At 46.6% G+C, this 25,310-nt stretch overlaps 1 protein-coding gene across 1 annotated transcript in view; it reads right to left on the bottom strand.

The window, feature by feature from the left end:
* The window catches only part of NTSR1 (neurotensin receptor 1), a 45,139-nt gene extending 21,550 nt beyond the window's left edge, over window positions 1-23,589 (bottom strand). The window contains exon 1 of the mRNA XM_071759720.1: window positions 22,699-23,589. Within this exon, the coding sequence (XP_071615821.1) occupies window positions 22,699-23,367 (669 nt within the window). The 5' untranslated portion in view covers window positions 23,368-23,589. The remainder of the gene's footprint in view (window positions 1-22,698) is intronic.
* Window positions 23,590-25,310: the final 1,721 nt, after the last annotated feature.

Here is a 25,310-nt window from a genome sequence, read left to right on the forward strand (position 1 = left end):
TCTGCCAGGTGAGGAGGAGGTAGAGGAGGGTAAGAGGTGCTGTAGATGTCTGAGAGCTGAGCTTGTGGCAAAGAATGGTTTATTGATTGAGTAACGTTTTAGGATCAAATTTTCTGAAGTTATTTGCAATATTCCACGTGTGCTGAGAAGTCACCTTAATATAGCTGGTAAAATAACAGCTTGTCTGCTTAAAATAATTAGTAGTTGACAAATGAGTTGGATTTTAAATCCACGAACAGCTTTGGCTAGCACAAATAAATGTTAAGGTAGCAATTAAAATCCAACAATCTCTCTGGAGGTCTGAACTTTAGAGCTGAAGTTTGAAGCATTCCTCAATTTCCAGTTGCATTATTGAGCTGTGGCAGTGCAGATTTTGTGTCCTTACTTTTTTGCCCCAGTTTCCACCAATTCACTGCAGCCTAAAGTAGTTCTCCAGAGTCAGGGCAAGCAGCCAGCACCCACCCCAGTCCAATATCTGATAAAAAACCCCAAAACCTTGAGCAGTGACATTAAGCAGTGGGAAGCTGTTGCTTCCCCATGAGTAAGCAAATGCTGTAAGACCCCCCTGAAGTCCCTATTTCCATGGAAGTCCTTCCCAGGAGGCAGAACCTGTCCCTCTTTTCTCCTCAGGTTTTAAAGAGGGCTGGAGGGTTTTCCATCTCTCCTTGGAGATGTTCTCCTGCTTTGGAAATGTGGCTGAGCTCTCAAAAATCAGCAAGGGCTGAGTGTTCGCTCCTCTCTCTCCCACATCTCCCTCCTGTTGCTCTCAGAGACCCAACCATGCATTTATTAATCAGGATGATTGGATGAGGTACCAAAAAAAAAAAAAAAAAAAGAAGTGTTGACTAGGTAGTGTCTTGAGAAAGACTAAAATAATCTCCCTCTGCTGTGCTTCAGCAGTGTGGCCAAAGCAAATCAAGAAGCTCGTTGTTGTTTAGAGACTTGTGGCACTGATTTATCATCAGGGGACGATTTAGGAAGCTCTGAGGTTCTTTATGATCTTCCAAAACCTGAGAAAGTCTCAGTCCCTTGCCTGCAGTTTTCTATTTTTGAAGCAGAGCTGCAATGGGTGCTCTGGGCTGCTGTGGAAACATCATTCTGGGTCTTGAAAGATTATTTTATGGGAAACCCTGAGTTTCCAAAGAGAAACCAGGGTGATTATTCACATGAAGGCTTCCAAACTACTTCAAAGGGTCTATTTAATATTTTTACAGTAATACTATGCACTCTGCTGCTCTTACTGAAGAATTACAGGTGTCACCCTCAGGAGGTGTGTGTTTGGGGGGTTGTTTTGGGAGAAAAGTCATTTTGCCAAAGGGATGAGACAAAGAGAGGGGCTGCCCAGAGACCTGGCATCTCCCAGGAGCTCAGGATCCACAGGTTTTGGAGTGTTTTGCCACCTCCCAAAGCCATGAAGGGAAACCAGCAGATAAATACCCATAGGGGCAGTGGGGAAGTACACCAGGACTCAAGAGCTGAGCAGGGATGGCAGAGAGAGAAATCCTAAACCTAGGGATGATAGAAAGGGAAATGGAGAGACATCCTTCCATGGTGACACGGGTTCTGTGGGATAATGAAAACCCTTTGCATGGAACCGGTCAGGTCCCAGTGAGCTGCAGGTCCCTGGTGGAACCCCAAATCCTCAGAAAATGATCCCAAGGCAGGAAAATCCCATGAAATTATCCCACAGCAGGAAAATCCCAGTACCAGAGCAAGGAGAAGCCCCAGTGGCATTCCCAGTGCTGAGAACTGGTTTGGTTTGGTTTGGTTTTGCTTTGCTTTTAAAGGAAAGTGCAAAATGAACCCGTGGGCCCAAATGCTGTGGGGTGAGGCTGCAAATGAGCCTAAGAGGGCAAAATTCAGATTGGGTTCTGCTGTAGCTGCTGAGGAGTCATTACTGACCAGTCTTTATGTAACCTACTTTGCTTTAAGGCATAATCCAGCTACCAGATGACCAGCACCAGGAAGATGTTTGGCCTGGGGGCTGGCTTCTTTCCTGCTATAAATTTCTTTGCATCTCACCCCAAAGCAGCTGGCTGCAGGCAGATGCTGAGATTGGCTAAAAGTCTGAGGGATGAGGCAAATCCCAGGTGCTGGGTTAATTTAGAGTTTGGCTCCTGCATGGAGCCCTGGCAAGGAGAGAAATTGCTCTGCCTTAAATTCAGCTCCTGATTGCAGGTTTAGAGAAATCTCTATTTCCCCCCCAGCAGTTCCAACTCCTGCATAGCAATTTGCAGGCTGTTAGCAGTCAGGTTGGTTTGCAGATTTACCTTTCTCCAAGCTACACTGGGCTGGGAAGGATGCCTGAAAATCTGGACCTAAGAGCTGGAGCAGAAATCATCTCCCAGCATCCTGGGGGCTGCAGTGTGAGAAGCAGGAGCTGAATTTCTGCAGTAACTTGTGGTCCTTTTCAAGGACAGATGTTGCAGCTGATGCTGTGCATTAAGAAAACTAATTTCCTTTTTAAGCACAACGATTGCAGAGCAAAAATCACTGCTTTGATCCTTAAAGCAGGTTTCCCAGACACAAGACTCAGAAAGCATTCTTCTCCAGTGAGAGATGCAGGGTCCTTGCAGAAGGGGAGGTGATTTAGCAAGATGAACTAATCAGTGTATTATTGAATACAACCAGGATTTCCCTGTTAATTACCTAACCAGCTAATTAAGGGGCTATTTTTTTATTAAAATTAATTCTCATCTTTGTAAAATACATGACTTAAAAAGGGAATAGTACAGAAGTGTTTATCACGGATGCCCTAAGATGCTAATTTCCTGATGTTATGACTTGTAATCAAGATTAATTTTCTGTGACTTACCCTCCAAAGGGAAGACTTTACACCAGTTTTGACATTTAAATTATATTAGATTTGCAAGTCCAATATTGTCATAAATATTCATAGCCACGAATTGAGTATTCAGTATTTTTTTTCTTTAATTTTTAGTTCCCTACTCAAAACTAGTTCCAGAACAAGCACAGAGAAATTTGCAAAAAAAAACCTGCTTTTAGGCAGAAATTATTGGACAGCCCTGGTATTGTTTTAGCTTTTGTCCTGCCCATAGGTGCATGAAACAAGGAAAGGTGACTGTCTCAAAATAGTTTGAAGATTCTACATTTTTCTCCAGGATTTTCTGGGAAGGTGGTGGGAGGGGGGTGGGATGGAGGGGAGGGCTGGGTCCTGCCAGGAGAGTGCCTGAACACATCAGTGCCAACAAAGGGCAAATTCTTTCTAACAAAACCTTGTCCTCAGTGCAGGGACTGATGACTTCTTTCTTTTCTTTACACCTGAAGCCTTTCCAATGCCATTCATTGCCCTAAGTTTTGGTTTTATGGCACCCAGGAGACCCCCAGCTCCCCCCCCCATCCCAAGGACTGTCAGCCAGGCACCCAGAGGTGTAAGGACCCTTTTCCTGACAGCATCTTTGCCCCACAGGGGCCAAGCTAACTCCCACTTGATAACCAGTTATCAGGCCAGTTACACTGGGACTGATTTTCAGATACATCCCTGAGGTGTCTGCTCCTCCCTGAAATCAAAGAAGAACCAAGAACCCAAGAGGTCCCCAAGATCCTTTGTTTTCTTCCTTGTTCACTTCCTTATTTTAACAACTGGGATTTTCTCCTCCTGCAGTGGGTAACAGAAGCACTTGTGATATTTTTTACCACTTCCAGCTGGAAAGAAGCTGCTCAAAATGAAGCCCCAAAGTATCAGAGGGGTGACCTGCTCAGCTGGCCCCTGAGTGTGACCTTAGGAAATGAACCCTCCAAGCTTTGGAGATGTAAGGAGGGTCAGACAAGACCTGGGATTCCAAAAAATCTGGACTGAAAAATGTAAATATTTGGTGGGGTGATGTTCCCCGTGGTAAACACCTAGGAATAAAGGGAATGCAAGGAGAAGAAATCCTTCCAGATTCCCTGAATAACCAGGCCTGAGAAGGGTGAGCACCAGAACTGGTGAAGATGAAGCTCTTGAGCTCTGAATTGTTTGAGAGACTTGAGCCACAGTGGTTTAAGAAGACACATAAGATATCTTGGGCTCTTTTCTCCTGAATAACTCATTGCAATGTAGGAAAAGAAGTTCCTGTGTCATCCTGGCAGAGAAAAAAAAGCCTGTCAGCAGCCTCAAACTTCTTAATTTCTGATTCAGTAAAAACTGGGAGTCTTTTAAGTGACAAGTTCTTATAAATAATTCCATCTAATGGAAGATACTTTGGTAATTGAGGTATTTTAATTTTGGTCCTTTAAGTGCAGATAATTCTCATTAAGGCTCAGAATTCAGGTACTGTGATGAATTTTCATGTAGAGAGAACAGCAAACACAGCACTGAAATGGTGGAAGTATGAAATGGTGAATTTATTCAGCATTTTATGGGCAAAGTCATTAAATGACTCATTAAGCAAAACTGTCCATTCCCTTCTGGCTATGAGAGTTTTTATTATTCCTGCTTTTCAGGTAAATAAACAGCAGGAGAAAACCCAGCAAACTAGATCTGATTTAAACCTCATCTTCACAAGGATTTTCAGGATCACCTTCTCTTTTCTCTAGCAAGGTTTATTTTTAAATGAGCTCTTAAAGTGACCCTGGGAAGCCTGAAGTGACCCCTCAGCCAAACTCCTGTCTGATATTGCTCTGCCTAAAGGCAACAAAACCACCCCTGGGGGAGCTGAAAAGCCAGGGGGACAGGTTGAGCACATGGATATTATAAATGAATAAGCCAAAAATTTAGATTTCAGAGAGAAAACCCCACACCTTTTCAGCAATGCAGGGAGAATTTGGCTTGCTAGTGATGTTCAGGGTTATTTAAAGGAGTTTGCAGTGCCTTGGAGAAGGGACTCTTCTCATTGCCTCTTGCTGCTAAGTCAGAAACCAAGTGATGAAATGAAACCACTCACGTCCTCAGTTATTCCACTGGCCCTGGAAATGCTGAAGGAAAAGGGATATCAAAGCAAGAGTGAACCTGAGTGCTTGTTTCCCACCCAACTCTCCTCCTTCCCCAGAAGGAACGGGCTGTGGTGTTCATGGCTCCATGGGCAAGGCAAGAAGAGTGAGAGCACATTTTCCTACTGCTTCTCCTTTACCTTTTACAGGGTTGGAAAAACATCTCCAAGGATAAAAAAGCTCCTTCCTGCATCCCTGCTGCAGTCAAATGGAGCTGGGAAAGGTGCAGAGGTGGAGGGGAATGGGAAGCACCAATGTGAGTCATTCCCTCCATTTAGCCTGTATTGAATTCCCAGCTCAAGGAGGCATCACTTGATTTTTTATTTATTTTTTTTAAGATAGAAATTAAACATTTTCAAGACCCAGCTCCCTGCTGGGCTGTTGTTTACAACCAACACCTGAGTGCAGAGGAGAGGACACTCACCCAAGCAGAGCCAGATCTCCAGCAGCCCAGGGGATTTGCTGTGCATCCCTTCAGCCCTGCTCAGGATGGTTTCCTCAGGGGCTCTTTCAGCCTTTCTGCTCCTCCTTGTTTACACAGACATGGGGCCACAGCTGGGTCACCCAGATCCATCCAGGTGTCTCCACAGCAAAGAGAACATTTCTCCTGCTTTGTCATCCCTGACCACATCAGGCTCACAGGGGTTGTTGCTGCTGCTTGCTTCCATTTCTCTAGCTCTGCTTGATGTGCTCTTTTATATTTGTTGGGATGGCAACTTTCCAACCACACTGCAATCCCTCTGGGATGGTACCCAGCCTGCTTTGAAACTACATTGCCTCTCCATGGCTTATAGTTCTTATTCCTTCTAGTCCTTGCAGTGCTTAGTTTGAAAAAAAAGCATAGCTAAATGAAGTTATACCAATTTTGAGCACGTTAGCAAATTCACAGCTTCTACAAGGGAGCTGAGATGTGTCAGTCACTCCTCCCTCCCCCCAAAACCATGGGTGTCCCATCCATCCAAGTCTTTGCAGTTGCTCCAAGCAGCCAGGACCATTGGCTTGGTAGCCCTTGCAGGGTAATTATGATCTGATCTTGTTTCCTTTTTCATGAGGAAATGGCTTTTTTAGGGGGGGAAAACCTGTGTGTGTGTGATAGCAGGACCAGCTTTAATTCTCAAGGTAGAGTTCAAACCTAATTTGAGGGCATCCAAACGTTTCACAGGACCTGTCTGGGGCTTCTCAAAAAAAAAAGCATTCAGCAGTTCTGCTCTGCTGCAGCTGTGGGTAAAGAAAAGCTCGTGGAGGTGAGGGAAAAAAAAAAAGGGCTTTGTTTGGTATATAATGCCACAGTCAGTCTCACAACCTGAGAAGAAAAATAAAGAACCTGAATCAAACATAAAGAGGGAGAGGTGCAGACCATTTGAGTGCTGTTTGGATTATAATATTTAAGCCTGCCAGGGACCTATTTAAATATTCTCCTTGGTATATACCTGGTACAGACAAGGGAAAATATTTGATCCTTAGCAATGAAGGAACATGGACAGACTGGATGATAAAAAAAACCTCACTAGAAGATAGGTACTTGAAACAGAAGGCACGAAGAAAGAATGCCAAGAAGATTGTGCCTAACTTAGAGGGGACAATGCTTGCTTATTTATTATGCATTCATTAAAGTGCCTGAAAGAAGTGGAGCCTGGAGCTAAATCAGACAAGCTTTGAATCATGGCAATGGAGCAGGGAAAGCTGCACAAAAAAATGTCTGTTTGGAGAATTTAAAAGCTTTGTGCATGGAAGGATATATTACACACTGCTGTAAGGTGATGAAAAGCCCAGGGATTGAGTAGGTGCAGCAATACAAGGTATGAGAAGAACTGGGAAATGTTTTAGTCCTGTAAGGAGTCCTAATTGCCATGATTAAGTGAAAGAGGAAATTTTGTGCCCCTTGTTATACCTGTAGTGCCTGCTACATCCAGCCCTGCTTCAAACTCTGTCTTTTAGGCTGAGGCAGAAGGATGGGGAGTTACAAGCCTGGAGCACAGGATTCTGCCCTTGCTTAACTACAGAGCAGTTATAGACAGCTTGTCTTCTTCTGACAGTGGTGAATTTGACCAAAAAAAAAAAAAAAAAAAAAGACTTTTTGGAAGGAAATCAAAATCTGCTTGAGGGTTCCTGTTAAATTCAATAAACAATATTGACAAAAAAATAGGGGGGAAATGTTGAACTATTGCAGTGTTTTCAAATAAACACTTGTCTCCTCTCTGGAAACACTAACACATTTCATTTCAAAATATTAGATGAAAAAACATGCTGAACTTCTGTTTTGTTTCAGAATTGTCCTAAGCTAAAAAAAGAAAGAAGAAAAACTGAGCTGTAAGCCAAAAGTAAAGCAAGGTGATTTGCCTCAGCTTGGACTAAATGTTTTACTTGCAGATGAAGTGCTATGGGTCAACCCCAAATTAATTACTTTGTTTATCTCATCCCTGGTAAATTCCTTAATTCATTCTTCTTGGTTTGACCCAAACATTTTTATTTTTTTTTTCCTTTGAAAACAAAATCTTTCACTATGAAATCACAACCCCTGTTGTTGTCCCAAGTGCAGGAGGAACCTTTCCAAGAGGATGAAGGAGAAACAGTGACTCCAGCCCAGGAGTCCTGGAAGCTCTTCCCATGGGCAGATGCATCTCCAGAGGCTTTGACCCCAGTTTTCCTGTGACAAGCACTAAAAAGCAAAGAAGAACCTCAGGGAAGATCAGCTTCTCCTCCTGCTGCAGCCCAGAGGGATCACACCAGCATCTGGAGAAAGGCAGGGCTGAGATTTATCCCCATCCTACACACCCCGGGGTTATTTCTGGGTTCTGCTCTGCTGGGCAATTTCCTTAGAAATAAGAGAAAGAGCTCCAGAAGCACATCCATGGAAGTGACAGCTGACTCCTTGGTAATGACAGCTTTGGAGACAATGATGACAGGCAATTGTTTAATAAGAACTGACAGCTTTTCATAAAAATAATTATATTGATGAAGCACAAGGACATTTTAGCTGAGTCTCTGGGTTTTCAGCCAAGCTCATCTTCATGACTGACAGTCCTAAGTACCACACCCTGATTAACCACCTCTGGAACTACTTTATCCTGACTAACCACCTCTGGAACCACTACACCCTAATTAACCACCTCTGGAACTACCACACCCTAATTAACCACCTCTGGAACCACCACACCCTAATTAACCACCTCTGGAACTACTTTATCCTGCCTAACCACCTCTGGAACCACCACACCCTAATTAACCACCTCTGTAGCCACCACACCCTAATTAACCACCTCTGGAACTACCACACCCTAATTAACCACCTCTGGAACCACCACACCCTAATTAACCACCTCTGGAACTACTTTATCCTGCCTAACCACCTCTGGAACTACCACACCCTAATTAACCACCTCTGGAACTACTTTATCCTGACTAACCACCTCTGGAACTACCACACCATAATTAACCACCTCTGGAACCACCACACCCTAATTAACCACCTCTGGAACTACCACACCCTAATTAACCACCTCTGTAACTACTTTATCCTGACCACCTCTGGAACTACCGTACCCTAATTAACCACCTCTGTAACCACCACACCCTAATTAACCACCTCTGGAACTACCACACCCTGACCAACCAGCTCTGGACCATTTTCACCCATAGGAAGCATTGTTTGATGTTTCATCAAAATCTAATTAATGCAATCAGGCTGGAACCCCCATAAGCAAAAAGTCCTGTGTCCTCTTCTGCCAGAAAACCCCCATCAGATTCCAGAACTTCCTCATCCATGGGGTGGGTGCTTCAGGGCTTCACAGCCCTGCAAATTCACTCCCCTACAACTTTTCATGCCTTCCTTCTATTCAAGGTGACCCTGAGGGTCATCCACCTGCTCTGATCTCATCCTGGGTTCTGTTTATCCAACACCTCTCCAGGCACCATAGAGAAGGCTGAGATTTCTCCCCAAACATCTCTTGTCAGGCTTAGAAGTTGGGTGCAGAGCCTGTGACCAGAAGAGGTTGGGTTTTTTTCCAATTGTGAAACCAAATGGCCTTCAGGATATTTTGACCTCAAGTAAAAGGAAGAAAAATCTGGTATTGGAAGGAAAAAAATTGATCTGGACTCAAACAGAGGAGAATGAAAACAATTTGTGCTGGTGAGGGGCCCCAAAGAAACTGGAATATATTAAGCACAGAATAAAATCAGGGGTTATAATGCTGACACCCCATTTGTGTGCTACCTGAGAAGAGCTCATATTGGGTCACTTCAGTATTGCCAGGGGATTTATTAACATTTCGTGGCTCATTACAAAACCTTCTCTACATCCCAGTTAAATGGGGAATTTCATCAGACTTGGTGCACAGGAGAAATGAAGGGGTGGGAGTGGGACACTGACACCCAACTAAGACCCAACTGGGACTGGGCTGGGCTGTAACTGGGCTGTCCCAGTAGCTCCAGTTGTACCCATCCACTGTCCCTTCTTCTAACACCTTGTTGATGAGAAGCTTCCCTCCTGCCAGTCCTTCTTCTGAGCTGGGAGGTGGCACTGGATTCAAAATAAGGGAAATTGGACAAAAACGAAAAGAACAGACACCTGGAGGCTTGCAATTGGGAATTGCTGGGGCCCAGGGTTTATCCAGCACTTTTCAGGCTTTGAGAAATAATTTCCATCCCCTCCTTTTGGCCAGAGCAGTGATGCTGTTTGATGATTTAGACAGTGAAAGACTGGGATGTTTTGGAAAGAATGAAAAAAAAAAATAAAAAATACCTGGGAACATTTCCATTTCCCTCAAATCTTGCTTAACTTGTTTTAAGGTTTTATTAAGGACAGAGAATTGTGGACAATAAAATTATTTCTCTGTGCTGGGAGAGGTAAAGCAGATTGTTACACACAGAAAAGAGGGAGCTGACTGCTCTCATAAATAAGTCAATGTGTTACTCCTGCTAGACTGGAGGTGGGATGACAGCTCTTCCAGAAGCTGATGCTCTACTTCTCTGTGACCTTTGGTAAAGATAAATTGGCTAAAAATACCCTACAAAAGCACACGTGCCTCGGGGCTACCCAAACACCTGGAGCAGGGGAGATTTTAAATGGTCCCCTCAACACCCAGGTGCTGAACATGGCACCTCTGGTCCCTTTCGACATATCCAGATCCCCATCCATCATCTCCCCCCTGGCTCATGATGGGTTTTGTGTCCAGGGAAGAGGGATGGAGGTGTGGATGGGTGCCTGCTGTGTGCAAATCATGGAATACCAGGGGGGAAAGGGGCTGAGTCCCACTGAATCCCTCTGGGAGAAGATGCTTTCAGGAGGTGTTCCCAGCAGGGCTGCTGGCAGTCCCCCTGCTTTCTCTCTCCTCTCTCCCTCACTTTTGAGGGCAAGAGGCAGGGGAGTGATGAAACAGGCAGGGAAAATGAAAAGCAACAGGAGATGGGAGAATATTAAGTTCCAAAGTAGAGCTTTGGGTCAGGATGAAAAGTTCCTCAACATCACGTGCAGGAAGCACCTAGCCCAGGGCATGACACCGACCCCCTGGGACCCAACAGAAGAAACAAATCCTCTCCTCCAGACCTTTTTTCTCCCCTTTATTTGCAACGTGATGTCTGAGAGGCAGAAAGAAAGAGAAAGCAGGAATGGGACAGGAGTGGGAGAGGGATGTGGATCTGCACCCAGGCAGAGAGGAAGTTCCCAATCAGCCACCCCATCCCTGGCTCCCTATTTAAAATGCAAACTCACTTTAATGAAAAAAATACCATTTTCATTAGATGGCAACAGAATAGCCACAGGAGAACACCAGTGTTGCAGCAGGCTGAGGTTCCCAAGCCACATGTCAGGACTTGGATGAATTACAGACTGGAAGGAGAGTTACACAGCAATTCCCACAAAGCTTTTTGCACCCCTCTGTGACTTTCCTCACTCACAGTGACAGTGACAGGGTGGGAAATGACTGTCCTCCCAGTGCCACAGGGACAACCTTTTGGAGAGCTGACCCTGCCCACACTCTGCTCTTTCCTCCCTTGTTACCTGGCTGGCATGGAAAGAAAACTGAGCCCCAGAGCTCCAGACCAGGGGATGCCCAAAAGGTGTTAAAGAAGGGGAACAGCACATAAATAATGATGATGGAGATCTGGGGGTGTGGGGATATGACCTGAGCCATGGTGATGGAAAGAGGAGCTGGGTCATGTTGCCAGTGTGGTAAAAATTAAAAAAAAAAAAAAAAAGGAAAAAAAAAGAAAGAAAGAAAAAAGAAAAGAAAAAAAGAAAAAAAGGAAAAAAAAAGAAAAATTGACAAAACCATGAAACTCTCCACAAACACAAGGGTGTATTCTTAACTACAAAATGTAAGTAAAACTGAGTGCTAACTTGCACTCCAGGGATCAGTCCCTTTGTAGCCTTTTCCCCCAGGGTCCCTGCTGCTGGGAGCCCAAATTTTGGGGAGGCAGAGCCTGGAGCACGTGGCCTGCTGAGATGAAGCCTTTGCCAACCCAAAATGTGCCACCCTGCATCACCCAGGCACCAGTTCCAAAGTGCAAAACTGTTCCCTGCACCGTGGTGAAAAGCACAACAGCTCTGCTCTGAAAAAGGAAATTCACTGACTGCTTCTTGAGCCAGAAATAGGGGGGAAAAAAAGGTTAGGTAATTTATTTGCTCGGGATAATAAGCATTTCAAAGTTATCTAAACAGCACTAATAACAGGGAAACTTCTGTTTATTTAATCAGCCTGTTCTTGCTATAGGATTGATGTCAGTGCTCCAGGCAAGCTCCTCTCATTCTCCTTAAAACAATTTAAACACAAAACCTTGCCCAACAGCTGGGAGAGGCTGGCAGGGCAGCAGCCTCCCTTCATATCTCTGCTACTGCCTTAACCATGTGCTCCTAAAAAAAAAAAAAAAAAAAAAATCTCAATTTTGTTAAATGCTAGGCTGTCAAATGCTGCTTTCCAGCAGAAAGAGTGGCTGGAAGCATTTTGTGGGTAAGTCCTGGCTCAAGCTGAGCTTTTAGGGACAACCAATTCATGTTTCATCACTGCTATGCCCCATTTCCAGTCCAGTCAGCTTGGCTGGGACCAGCTTTCTGACAAGCTGCAAGAATGATAAATGCCAGAGCCATGTTTATTTGCAGCTGAGTTTCTTGGCTCCTTGGATAGCAAGTCTGCTTTCCTCAGTAATCTTTGCAATTCATTCTTTGTGGCTGGACACAAAAGCCCTGTTTTCTATGAGACTGCTTATCTCCAGCAAAGCTTCGATGGAATATCTAATGAAGAGATGAAAACTCTGTCAAAACAATCCCTATCCCAGCCTAGAAAGTCATTTTTCATAGCTTCTTACTTGTTGTCTGGTAATAATAGAAAGAGTGGGGGATTTTCACCCCATTAACCCCAAAACACCCAACAGCAAAGAGCTCTCTGATGGCCAAGCCCATGCTTGGGGGATTCCCAGGATTCTCCCTGTAGGTCCATGATTTATGCCAACAGAAATGTTGGTGTAAGCCACAGACACAAGAAAATCACTCTTGGCACATGGGTAGGGGGGAGATGCTGGAAGGATGGGGCTCACCCTGCTCCAAGGAGGGAAACAAGCTTGGGGCCTGGTGTCTGTTTAGAAGTAAAAGCAGCCAGGCAGGAAGATTTCTTTACCACCTGAGTGCTTTTCTCTTTGCTGAAACATGGACCTGAAACCCCCCTAGACACCCTAGAAACCCCCCCAAGACCCCCTGGCTCTTGATATAATCCTAAGGGGATGTTGGGTTGGATGAGGAGCAGCCTTGGTCAATGCTTCACATCCCACAAGCAGGTTGTGCACAAGATTTATAGGGCTAAAATAAATTAAAAAAAAGCCTGTTGCTGGAAAGGAATTAATACCCAGAAGATTTTCATCTGTGCTTCAGGTCTTTTTTATCAGGTGTAGCCACAGGTCACAAATCATCTCTACAGCTGGATGGATGTGCATGGCCATAAAACCAAGGTGCTGGCTGCTGTCATCAGGGTGGCTCAGGGAAGGTGGTAGAGGAAATCTGTATGGAAAATCTGGGATTGCAGTCTGCTGGAAACCATCCTAACAAAAGCCATGCTGGCCCTGTGAAACTGGGAAAAAGGGCCAGTCATGCAAATCACTCAAATCAGCTCCTGAAAAAACACCTGAAATGTTTTTTTGTTGTTGGTTTGGTTTTGGTTGCATGGTTGTTTTTTTGTTTGTTTGGGGCTTTTTTTTTTTTTGTGTGTGTGTTATTATTTTGTGCTGAATTCAAAGGTCTGGCTGTGATTTCCAGCAGCCAGGGAGAAGGGTCCCTCTCTCCTCTGAAAAGAGATCTGGTATTTTTTTCCTTAAGGTTTTTTGTTTGTTTGTTTTAATTGAAACTGAGGAAGAGAAGCTTTTCCTGAAATAGTCGGTGAGTTTAACAACATTTTACATTATTCCATTACTACTATTCTCACACTGGGAAGAAACCAGGAACTTTCAGAGGAGAAAAGAGAACCATTATTGGAACTGGTTTAGTGCAAAAGCCAGGAGACAGAACCTTGCAGTCAAGGGGGCCCTTAAAAGCAACTTTTGCCTGGGCAATATTTAAGGGCTGGCTTTTAGCACAGCACTACACAGCCTGAGAAAACCTTGAGAATCCACCCTGAAGGTTTCTCTTTCCCAGACACCCTTATTTCAAAGGACTGGAGGCTCAAGGCAGTTTTATTTCTGGCTGTAACTCTGTACGTGGTGAAACATCTGCTGAAACATCTCCATTGATGAAAAGAGGGAGAAGAGAAGCATTAATGACAGGGGAAGACCTCCTGCCTTTTCTCCCTGTGCTACAGCCATTATCTCAAAGCCTCTTTAGAGGAACTCAGGCCAGGCAGGCAGTGACAGGGGTGGGAGACCTCATTTGCTGGGAGAGACAGAGCTGGCAAGCAATAAAGCACTTGGCACCTCATTCTGGAAATAAATAGCTCCTGCCATGCCTCATCTTCCTTCCCTCTTCTTAGAGGACTTGTAGCATTAATATCACTGCTGAAGCAGATGTCTGGGCTGCCTTAGACAGGAGCAGAGTGGCTCCCTCAGCCACAGCTCAGCTCCTCTATCCTGAAGCTCTGTCAATGCCTTGAAGCTGGAATATTCCTGTGCCAGCATCTCCTCTGGCTCTGACAGCATCAGGAACCATCCCAGAGAGGGGGAATGGACAGAAGAGGTTGCTAAGGACTGCACCAAGCTGGAACCTCAGAGAACCAGGGCAAGCTGGGGGGAAGCAGTAAGGGTGGGATTTGGGAAGGTGCAGGGAAGGTGCAGGTCTGTGGTCAGGAGCTGGGCTTGAGCAGCCTCTCTTTTTCATCAGTATTGACTCCTCTCTGCCCTGGACCCTTTTTTAGTCTCATTTCCTTGGGTAATGGTGGTTTTGTTTCCATTGGGAGCACTGCCCTGAGATGATGTTGTCAGTGAGACCCTTGTTTGGTTTGGTGACAAACTGAGGGAGCTCTTGGTGGAAATTCTCTGAGCTTTTTGCTCTCCCAAGCAGAGTGTGCTTAGCAGTGAGCCAGAAGTCTAAGGGGTCTCTGCTACTTTTTTTGACTCAGAAAAATTACTATTGTGGCTTCTAGCACTCTGTTTTCAAATGAAACTCCTTTTCCACTAAACACTGAAGAATAAATGGGATTTGGCTCCAGGATGCTCTTGGAAAACAACCAACAGACCTGGCAGTGTTTCTGGCCATGCTGGCATCCCACTGATGTGTCTCCAGTCAAAGTTGGGCTGCTTAAACCATGTCCATAACCCAGCACTGCCCTCAATATCTGCCCTCAGGCAGCTTCATCACTGCACAAAACCTTTCAAGGAAAAGCAGAGGGAAGGTTTCCCTTCCCCTTTGCAACAAGAGGCAATCTCAGTGTGCAACAAGGACACCAGGGACAGTGCCAGCATCTGGCCAGCACCACTGGCAATGAGTGGCATCACTCTGATGATTATTTAGACTATGAGCTCTCTGGCACTAGAATTCTGCAGTCATTCAGGTTGGAAAAGACCCTTAAGATCATAGAGTCCAACATTTAAACCAGCACTACCAAGTCTCCTTGAGAACCACTCCCACACATCTTTTAAATGTCTCCATGGATTCTTCTTTCCTGCAGGTTAGACCTGGAGTTTTTTCTCTTCCCTTGACACATCTCAGACCAGCAGCTCAATGCCCAAACCAAGTCCCAACACAACCAAGGTCCTCCAAAAGGCCCTGTGTGCATTATTCAGTGTGGTGAGCCCTGGAGGAACTTCTCTGGGGAGCTGGGGTGTGAGCCTGAGCCCTGCTGAAAAGTAAAACAAAAAAGTTGCTCCTGTTTCTCTTCCACCCAAAGTGATGCTGGGCAGGACGTTCAGTTCTCCAGAGAGGGGGAGGGATGGAGAAGAACCCACACAGCAGATCAGGCACAATTTCATCAGAGTTACACAGGAATAGAACAGCTCCAGATAATTGCAGGGCATGAGAATATGTTCAGTGTCATCTTAAACTCAGGGAGATTAATTTTCCTGACAGCTTGTTTAAAAGGAAAGTGGGCTATATAATGAAAAGAAATAAAACCCTCACAGATGGCCCATGGCTTGACCAGCAGTGATTACCTTTCCAGGTTCTTGCCTGAAAGGATGGCAGCATTTCTCAGAGATTTTTGTGCCTCCAGGCCTTTCCTTTGGATGCAGGGCCACAATCAGGCTCTCAGGCATTGATTTTTTTTGCTAAATGGCAATCTTAAAGATTGGTTTCTTGATTGAGATGTTCTTAACACTTGTCTGTGAGGCGCCAAGCACGGATCAGCACTGTCTAAACCAGGGCAAGAGGAAAGCCAGGCTGTTAATCTTCATAATGTGCCTCTCAGTGGGGATTTCCCTTGAATGTTATTTGCATTAAATATGATGCTGAGTGCTGGATATGCAGTTATAAATAAATTAAAGGCCATATTTAAGTCAAACACTGTTGATGGCAGACTCAAGCATGAGAGCTGCTAGCAGGGACTGGACGGATTTTCTCAGCTGCCTGACTTGCTGGAGTGCTGAATCTCATCTTGGTGCCCTAAGAAACTCCTGTTGAGGACAATTAAACCCCTTAGTGGGGTTTATAGTGTCATCTAATAGTTCTGGCTGTGTGATGGACACTTTAGCTTGGCAAGAACAGAGCACAGGCTTGCTGGAGCTGCTGTTCAACAAAATACCCCAAGTGCATTGGTTTTCTCATTTGCTGTGTAAACAGCTTAATTATTGCAGCAGAGTCAGCCTTGCTCTTATGGCAGTGAGGGAAAAAAAAACCCAAGCAACCCAGGTTTGTGCTAAACTTCACTGAGATTAATTAATTTAGGCAAATAACTGAGCCCCTCCAACTCTGTGGTGTGGGAGGAGCCTGGTTTGGACCCTGGGCTGGAGGAAGATGAGATGGGATTCATCATCTCAAGCCAAGTGCAGCAAAAAAAGGGGTTGGGGTTGTTCTTGTTTGCTTCTGACTTGGTAATAACCACCAGGAATAGCCCCAGTAGCTGTGGCAGGGAAGAGCATCTCATGGATGTGAAATGTTCCTCCACCCCAGGGCCAGACCACAAATATTTGGAGGGAGGTTACATGATCATGGCAAGTTCATGCCACATTTCTGTGCCCTCCCTGCTAAATCCCTGGCTTTATTCCAACCTGTTACAGCAAACAACAGCTCCAAGCCCTTTCTTTTTCCTCTCTTCCTCCTCACACCCCACTTTGTGGGTTTCTTCACAAGGATGGTGAGGATGGTGCAGACACATCCTCTCCTACTGCTGGGGATGGGAGCAGAGAAATTCAATTAGACTTTCAGGGCAGAAAAAAAAGCACATCCCAGAGGGGCAGAGAACATCTGGATGACTTCATTGCTGGTTTTCCCCAGTGTCTTTCCCCAGCCTGCCTCCTCCCTGCCTCTGGGAGCCTCAGGTATTACAGGATTTGTTTCCCAGCACAGTTTGGGTCTCCGGGCTGGCCCAGGACTGTGGGGCTGGCTGTGTGCCCTGCTTGCTTGGTGCTGATATCCTTTCTGACCAGATTCCAACATCTTTTTTGCCCTTTCAAGGGATTTCCCATCCTCCTGTGCTGGCTGGGAAGCACCTGCCAGCTGCCAAAGTGGTGTGAAGGAGACCAAGCCTGGGGCAGAGCTTGTCCCTTGGGTTAGTGACCACAGCCTATGAAGTGTTTGGGGCATTCACACCACCCCATCTTTGTATCTTGAGGTCAAATATCTATTTATTAACCTGACCCTAGGTTTCCCCTTCCTCCTACAGTGCTTCTTCACACTTGGAATTAAGGAATAAGGAAGTGTGACAATGTCATAAGCCCGTGACTGACAGTGATAAAAAATGAAACGTGGGCTTCAGGGAGGGAAACTCAATCCTGTGAGTTTCTCTTTTGAATCAAATGAGTATATTAAAATGTATAAATTGTCCCCATGAGGATGAAATGTATGGTCTTTGCAGAAGGAAGCAAGAGTAATGAGAGCTATGAGCTAAACCCTCCCAGTGGCTGTGTGACTTGCATTTTTATAAGATGGTTTTGGGAAAAACTGTAGAATAGGAGAGAAAAGCAGGTTAATTTGGTACTGAACACACTCAAATAGTTGTGGACTTATTAAACAAGTTCTCTGAGGGAAGGAGGTGCTACAAAAGTCCTACCATGTCCTCAGACCACATTTATTTTGTTCAGCACTCCTGACCTGCATTGCTCTTGGTATTGTTACAATTAATAGGATGTGGCATTAACTGACTGTATTAATTAGCTCCTCAGAGTGCTGATCAAAACCAGGGGTCTGCTGAGCTAAATGTCATCCTGCATCAAAGTGTCCCCAGCTGACAGGCAGCACCTTTCAGTCTGGGTGAAGCTGCTAAGCTGGTAGACCCCTTTCTTCAAGGTTAAAGGAGGAAGAAAATGAGATGGTTCAAGGATGAGACATTTCTGCCACCCAGACAGGGTTAGTACTGCCTCACCATCAAGGTTTCTAGTTCAGCCCAAAGGACTTGTTTCCTGAATAACTGATCATCACATTTTTTTTTTTCAGTCCCACACCTAAGATGCTCTGAAGTTGAATAGAAGAAATGGCATCCAGGGGAGGCCAGATGGAAAAGCTGATGTTATTGGAGCATGATGAGTTAGTTGACCCCCTCCCCCAAGAACTTAATTTAAGGGAAAAGTACCCCAAACCTTTCAAAGTGCTCACACCCTGGGGAGGGAGCAGGAGCTGGGGCTGCACTGGTCTCAGGTGGTCACACCAGATAAGCAACTGCAGGATGCTGGGGTCTGTGTGAAAGAAGGAAAAGGGCTGAGAAAGCTCAGAATTTATTATTTATTGTTGCCTTTTCTCTGCTAAGGCAGACTGAGGGTGTTGCCACCCTGTGAGAGGAACATGGGGTATGGAGATAAGGGGAGGACAGGAGCTGGGAGCATCTCCAGCTTCACATGCTGCAAGTGGTTTATATCAGAGAGCAACCAGATGGGCTGGGACCAGCAGAACCCAGCTTCAGCTGCTGAATGCAAGGGAAAAGAAGGATGTCAGAACTGGGGCCCCAGGTTTTGGTATCTAATGATACCAGCTTTAGGGTGAGATGCCCACAATACTTGGACTTCCCACCTTGTCAGCTCAGCACCTCCCAGGCTCCCCAGTCCCCTCCATCTCTGCTCACCCAGGGTCCCCAAGGAGTAATCCCACAGCAAGGAAAACACCTTGGTGGCACCATCAAAGCCTGTCCTGTCCCTCCCTGTGTGTCCCAGGGGGGGATCCTGCCCATCACACACCTCGGGCAGGACACAGCAGCTTTTCAAATGTCAGGAAGCCAAAGTGCCATCTGTGAGACTCCAGCAGATGCTGCACAGAGACAATAGCAAAAGCCTTGAAGGGGAAGGAGGGGGAAGCAGGGAGAAGACAATTAAATAGCTGTTTTAAATGATCTGGCAGAAGATTAAAGGCAGCTGCAGGTTTTTTTGGTTTGGGTTTGGTTTTTTTTTTTTATTCTCTCTAGGAAGAAGAACCACGAGATTACCTTCATCTCTCCTGGCTTTACAAACTGCTGCTAAGAGGAAAACCTAAAAGCTAAACTCATCGCCCAAATTTCCTCATTCTTTTGTTATCCCTCCAGCTGACATCTCAGGAAGGGGGAGGGAAAAAGAAATCAAGTGAATTACAACCAACTGGGGGGAGAAAAAAAAAGAAGAAATTATGTAAGAACTGGCAAAGCACAGCAGGCCACGTGGTTATGTACAGCAACAAACAAACACAAGAGTTTATTTACTTCAGATTGAGCTGTAAGATGGACCAGAGTGTAAAGGGGCTGGGATTAGGCAGGCAAATGTTGAATTAAAGTCCTGGGTTCCCTGCACATCCCACAGATAAAAGGCAGATTTTTAGGGATGCTCAGGCCATCACAGATGGGCACCTCTCCCAGGGTGGGTGTCTTCATAACATGTCTAAAAATGATATATGAAGGTAAGAAAGTGAGCAGCCATAAAGGAAAAGCAATTTGCATGGCCATCTGGGCATTAACATTCAAACTGCTTTGAAAAAACAGGGCTGAGAGTGTATGATGGTGACTGCACGTTGGGCTGCACGGGGTGGGATGGGGTGTTCAGCAGGGGCCTGTTTGGGGGTCCCAGAGCCAAGAGCAAGGCTGTGAAGCAGCCAAACCCCCAGACACTGCCCCCTGAGCGTACAGGGGAAATATTTAATTCTGCCCCAGAGCTCCCTTATCTGTTGCTGAGTAACTTTTAAAACCCCCTCCACTGAAGTGGCATGAAAACATCAATGTGCTTGGGTGGGGTTGGCTTTGAGAGGTGTTTAATTTATTTGGAAAAAAAAAAAACAAAACAAAACAACCAAAACAACAACCCTAAAACCTGCTGCAGTGTGGCTTAGAGGATGTCTGCCTTTTGAAGTTTTACCCCTAAATAATGTGGCTCTAATAAACTTCCTGCTGCCACCAGATCCCTCACTGATGCCAACACTCAGACCAGATATCCCCAACTGACAGAAACAACAGGCAAGCTTGGCAGTGAAGAAGATGTGATAATCCAGCTTCACAGGCTGATTTCAGCAGCTACAAGGAGAGTGCTAAAGAAAGCTGGGAAATAGGACTGTTAAAAAATGTAACTATCAGAGGCTACACAGGGTTCACGTCTGGATGGCACGAGGCAAGATGTGCAGTGCCTGGGCACACTGATTGTGGTGACACGTAGTGACACCCTGCAGAACAGCTCACAAACTGAGCTAGGAAGCTGTAATTACTACCAGAGTGTCCATCATTGTGGAGATTACAAGGAATAGGAGCAAGAAACAAGTATGCTGAGTGTTGTTTGAACAGGGGTTTTGGTTTTTTCTTCTTATAAGGAAACCTGGTTGTTCACACACAGCCTGGTTTCACTCAGGAATGCCAAATAAACTTAAATATTCAAAGCAAATCATAGAAATACAGAGAAACTTTTTCAAAATCAGTGATGCTGAATGAATACACTCAAATATTCATCCTGGGAAGCTTGTTTCAGCCTAGGGAGGAGAGTTCTCCTGCAATGATCCCAGCAGAACCAAAGCCCACATTGGGCTCCAAGTCTATAAATGCTACAATTGCTCTGGTCTGGGGCTGGTTTTCAATCACTCAATGAATAAAACACAAAACCTCAGTTTGCTTTAGACACGTTGCCAAAGAGGAAGAGGAGTGAAATATGTTGAGTGATTTATTACAAATGATTTACCAGCCTGAGCAAGTGCACTGTTGCTCTGCTTAATTCCAAGACAAGAAAATGAGCACAAAGAGATGCAAAGACCTGCTCTGAAGCAGCTTGAATCCACGGCCAAACCCCCAGACTTCTGACCAGCAAGACCTCTGCATGTCCCTCCCCACATCACTCCTTCCCTTTCTTTCTCAGATCTTCCATTTGTCTTTTTTTTTTTTTTAAACCTGTGCACACAGCATCCGATGTGAGGCTGCCTGCTCACAGCCTCTGCAATGCTTTCCATTAATTCACTTCAAACCTGACTTCCAGTTGCTTTGCTTATTTACTCTGGAGCCTTCCCCAGCCCAGAGCCCTGCAGCACGTTGTGTGCTGCTTCCCTGTGCTTGGAGGGATGGAGTAAAGCCATTAAACAACCTCCCCATCTTAGAAAATCTACTTTAGTAGCCAAATCCCCTGAGAAGAAATGGGATGGTAGGGTTTTTGCCTTTTTTTTTTTTTTCCCAAGCAGCTGCTTCCTTCTTTTTACTATTGAAACAATTAAGGGGTGAAATCAACAAACAAACAAATAAATAAACCTGAGGAAAAGCCCACAGGTGAGTTTCACATCCTGTGCATTGCTATCTGCCTACTTCTTGCTTGGCTAACACGATAAGGTACAGCCTGAATAATAGCAAGACTGTAAAAATCTACTGAGAATTGTTTAAACTGTAATCTCCAAAGACAGGGCTGGGAAATAATCCTGGTTTTAACCCTTTCATGATCATGGGTTTAAGCCTAAAGGGAAGATAACTGGAAATAATGCATTTCAGCCATGCTCTTCTCAGATGAGATCGGTCGGGTTCCTCAGAGAGCAGAGAATTTGGGTGAAGCACACTGGGCTGCCACTGACAAAATCTAAAAAGCACCTACAAGAGAAATACAGCCCTCACCCTCTCAAGATGAAAGTATCAGGACAAAACACGGAGGGAACCCAGGGCTTGGGGGCTGGAGTTTGGTTTGCTGGAGCAGGGGGAAACTTGGAGAGAACTGTCTGAACACCCAGAAGCTCTGGCCTTAAATCTGTCTGTACCTACATCTGCTTTTACAAGCTCTGATTCTGATTTGTTTCCATTTCAGTCCCCTCCCTTGAACTGTGGGAATATCTCAAAGCTTTTAGCACACGGGCAGCTTTAAATCCTAACCAGCTGCTGACTAAACCCACCTGAAATTCGTGTTCAAAATAAAAAGCTGAAAAGCTATCACACGCAAGCCTGGCAGCAAAGGGACTGAGGAGATTGGTACCTTGCTCTTACTGCCTCTCCTTCCGTGTCTTTTGCATTTTTCAAGCCTAATGCTCCAGTAAACAAATGCTTGGAGCACTGGGGCACAGCGAGTGTTGATGCTGAAATCCTCAGCACGCATGGGCGTGTGTGTCTGGAGCCTTCCTGAGGTCAGGAGGGGTTTGCTGCTGGATTTCCCCGAAACAGGAAAAATACCAGCCTCTGGCTTAGAAGATGCAGTTCTTTGTGGGATGCCTATGCCACAGCTTGGCCCCAAAACTTTCTGAAATGAAGCTCTGTGGCTAAACGGAGGAAAGGGGTTTAGGAGCCACACAAAAAACTGGGAAAGAAGGAGAGGTGGGTTTATTTCCCTCAGCCTTGCTGGCTGCTTTCCAATGGAAGGAAAGGAGATGCAGAGGATGCAAAGAAAGGGTTGGAGACATTTTTGGTGGGTTTTTTTTCTTTTTTCTGGCGACCATCTGCCACATCTAGGAGGGACCCGCTGCCCCCGGAGCCCGTGGCTCATGGCAGTGCCGGTCCGGGACAGGGGGACACCAGCCCGGGGTCGGATGAACCCCAGTGCAGGGTCTCAGCCCGGCAGTAAGGGACAGGAGGGGCTGCGGGGTAAGCCCAGACACATCGCCCCCAAATCTCGCCTGCCCACACCCCGGTCCGCCCCTTCACGGCTGCTCGGGACGACGCCCCCCCCCCTTTCCCAAGCCAGTCCCAGCCTTCCCCCCTCCTACTCCTCCCGTCTCCGCAAACTTTGGCCATCCCAGCCTAGGGAGGGAGCCGGCTGCTCTGTCCCTGCTTCCCCGGAGCCCCCGAATCCCGGGATCCTCACCTGGATGACGGTCTTCAGCGTGGAAGCATCCACGATGGCGGTGCAGATGAGGGAGTCGGGATCCTGGTCCTTGCCGTAAATTTCCCCCATGGTGAAGATCATGGGGATGGCGAGGAGGAAGGAGGCGATCCAAATGCAGCTGATGAACTTCTTGGTGCGGCTGCGGGACATGATGCTTTTGGCTTTGAAGGGGTGGCAGATGGCCATGTAGCGCTCCACGCTGAGGCTGGCGATGTTGAGAGCCGTGGCGTAGGTGCAGGCGTCCCGGAGGAAGTAGTAGCCCTTACAGACAGAGCCCCCGAAAGCCCAAGGGTGATGGACCCAGATGAAGTTGTAGAGCTCGATGGGCATGCAGAGGAGGAAGATGAGGAGGTCGGAGAAGGCGAGGCTGGCCAGGTGGTAGTGCACGGTGCTCTGCAGGTTCTGCAAGGACTTCTTCCGCACCAGCGTGTACGCCGTGATGGAGTTGCCCACCGTGCCCACCAAGAAGAGAGCCAAGTAGATGACGGTGACCATCACTTTGGAGTAGATATCGGTGTTGACGTCCAGGTCCTCCTCGTCGGGTCCTTTGAGGAGCAGATCGGAGCGGTTCGAGCCGTTGGCATAGCTGCTGGGCTGGGGGTGCAGGGTCCCCCCCGGCACGGCCGTGGCCGTGGCGTTCGGGTGCATCCCGGAACCGGGCCGGGGGCGGCAGCACCGCCCGGCCCCACGGCAGAGCCCCGACGTGCCGCTACCCCCGGCCTGCAAACTTGCCTGGTTTTAATGCGGCGGGGAGGAGGTGCCTGCAGCTCCCGCGGGTGTGCGTGTGCGAGACACTCACTCACACACACCGCCCCCCGCATCCCCTCCCGCCTCGCCTGGGAGCCGCCCGCAGCTCCGGCTCCCTCCTCCCTGCAGCTCCCCGGCACCCAGCTGTGCCCTGGCAGGGTATGAGCCCCCCGCACACCCCCTCCCCACCCCACAGCCCCCCACCCTGTGGGGGTGCCTCGCACAGCTGCGTTCGGAGCCCCCGCCCCCTCCCCACTGCCGAGGACGGGCTGGGTGGGGGTTGCAATGCCAGCCCGGTGGGTGGTGGGGGCACAGGACCCCTCCCTGCTGGGACACCTCCTTCTCCTCCTTCTCCGTCCCTTACGAAGTCAGAGGCACGACTGGAAGCTGAAGGAGAGGGATGGGAGCGTTGCCCCCCGTCCCCGGGGAGGGGAGAGGCATTAGGGATGCTCCATCACTCCTGGACATCCATATGGCCTGCAGGTCCTCGAATGCCCACCTGCTGCTGCTAGAAATGGATTTAAAGGATAGGAAAAACACATTAAAAAGTCTAACCCTGCCCTGACCCACCTGGAATTCCCTCAGCAGCTGGCACGGCAGTGAGCTGCTCTGCTTTGGTCCCCATCCCTTAGTTCCATATCCTCAGATTTGGGCATGTGAGGTTCTCTCTGAGCTGCCCTGTTGGAGGGACAGGGGCTGTGGGGGTGCCAGAGTGATGCTGAGGGTGACAAGGGGATCCCCCACATAAAAGGACCCCCCAAGGGTGAGCAGTCAGGAGTGGGGTTACCCTCTCAAGAGAGGATGCTGCCCTCCAAAGCTCCAGTGAGCTGGTTTTCTAGTCAGTTGTCTTTGTGATAAATCTCTTTACAGACACAGAGGGGAAATTAGGAAAATCTCATCCAGGGAATCACTCATTTATCCACAGACAGCTGTAATTCATCCCTTTCAATCATTAGCAGGTGTTGGGTACCTGGTTCCCTGCAGCCAGTGCATAATGGGGTCCTGCAGATCACTTTTTGATGCAGATACCTAATCCTGCAGTCTCCATGCAAACAGTGAATTTCCACAGCCATCCAAGAGTCAATAATTCCCCAAAACTTTCTCCTCTTAAACCCATCTGATAAGATCACCATGAAGACTAACCACAATCAGATTTATTTAGTCATCTTATTCATACAAATTTGAAGAGAAATGTTTTCCTGCACTCATCCCACTCTAGTTTAAAGTATGAGTAATAATCTCTTAGCACCAATGTTCCTTCCATTTTAAAAGCTTTTGCTCCAGAATTTCTATTAGCCAAGAGTTTTCTGGTCTTGGTGTTCCAGCTGACCTAATCTGTTGTTTCTTGTCCTTGGACAAGGTTTTGGGGTGGATCAAGAATATTTACCCTAAAGAAGGGAAGTGGAACATGCAACAGATGGTGAGTTGTACTCAGGTGAGTTGTCTGCAGGAGAGGTGCAGCTGGGGTGCAAGCCTTGGCTTGGGTGCTGGGTGTCCCTGTTCCTCATCCCCCAAATTAAGGGAAGCTTACAGCCCCATGGTCCAAGCACAAATCCATGGTCCAAGCACAAATCCATGCTCCTGGACTAAAACAGTTCTCCTACAGAGGCAGCAAGGGAGTTCCTTTGGGATCTTTGTCTGTAATGAGGAATTATTGTCCCTTCCTGCTCCTATAGCTTTATTTTTAGCCTTGTGGAAAGCAACTGTTATCCCCACAAACCAAACACCCAACTGCTGCTCTAATTTTACAGTGTGGATGTGAATGTTTCTCTCAATATCTCTGTGTAGAAATGCTCTGGTTTGGATACTCCTGCCTCCTGTTTCTGCTGCTAACAGGGAGTCAC

The sequence above is a fragment of the Heliangelus exortis genome, chromosome 16, assembly GCF_036169615.1.
Source record: "Heliangelus exortis chromosome 16, bHelExo1.hap1, whole genome shotgun sequence".
Lineage (NCBI taxonomy): Eukaryota > Metazoa > Chordata > Aves > Apodiformes > Trochilidae > Heliangelus > Heliangelus exortis.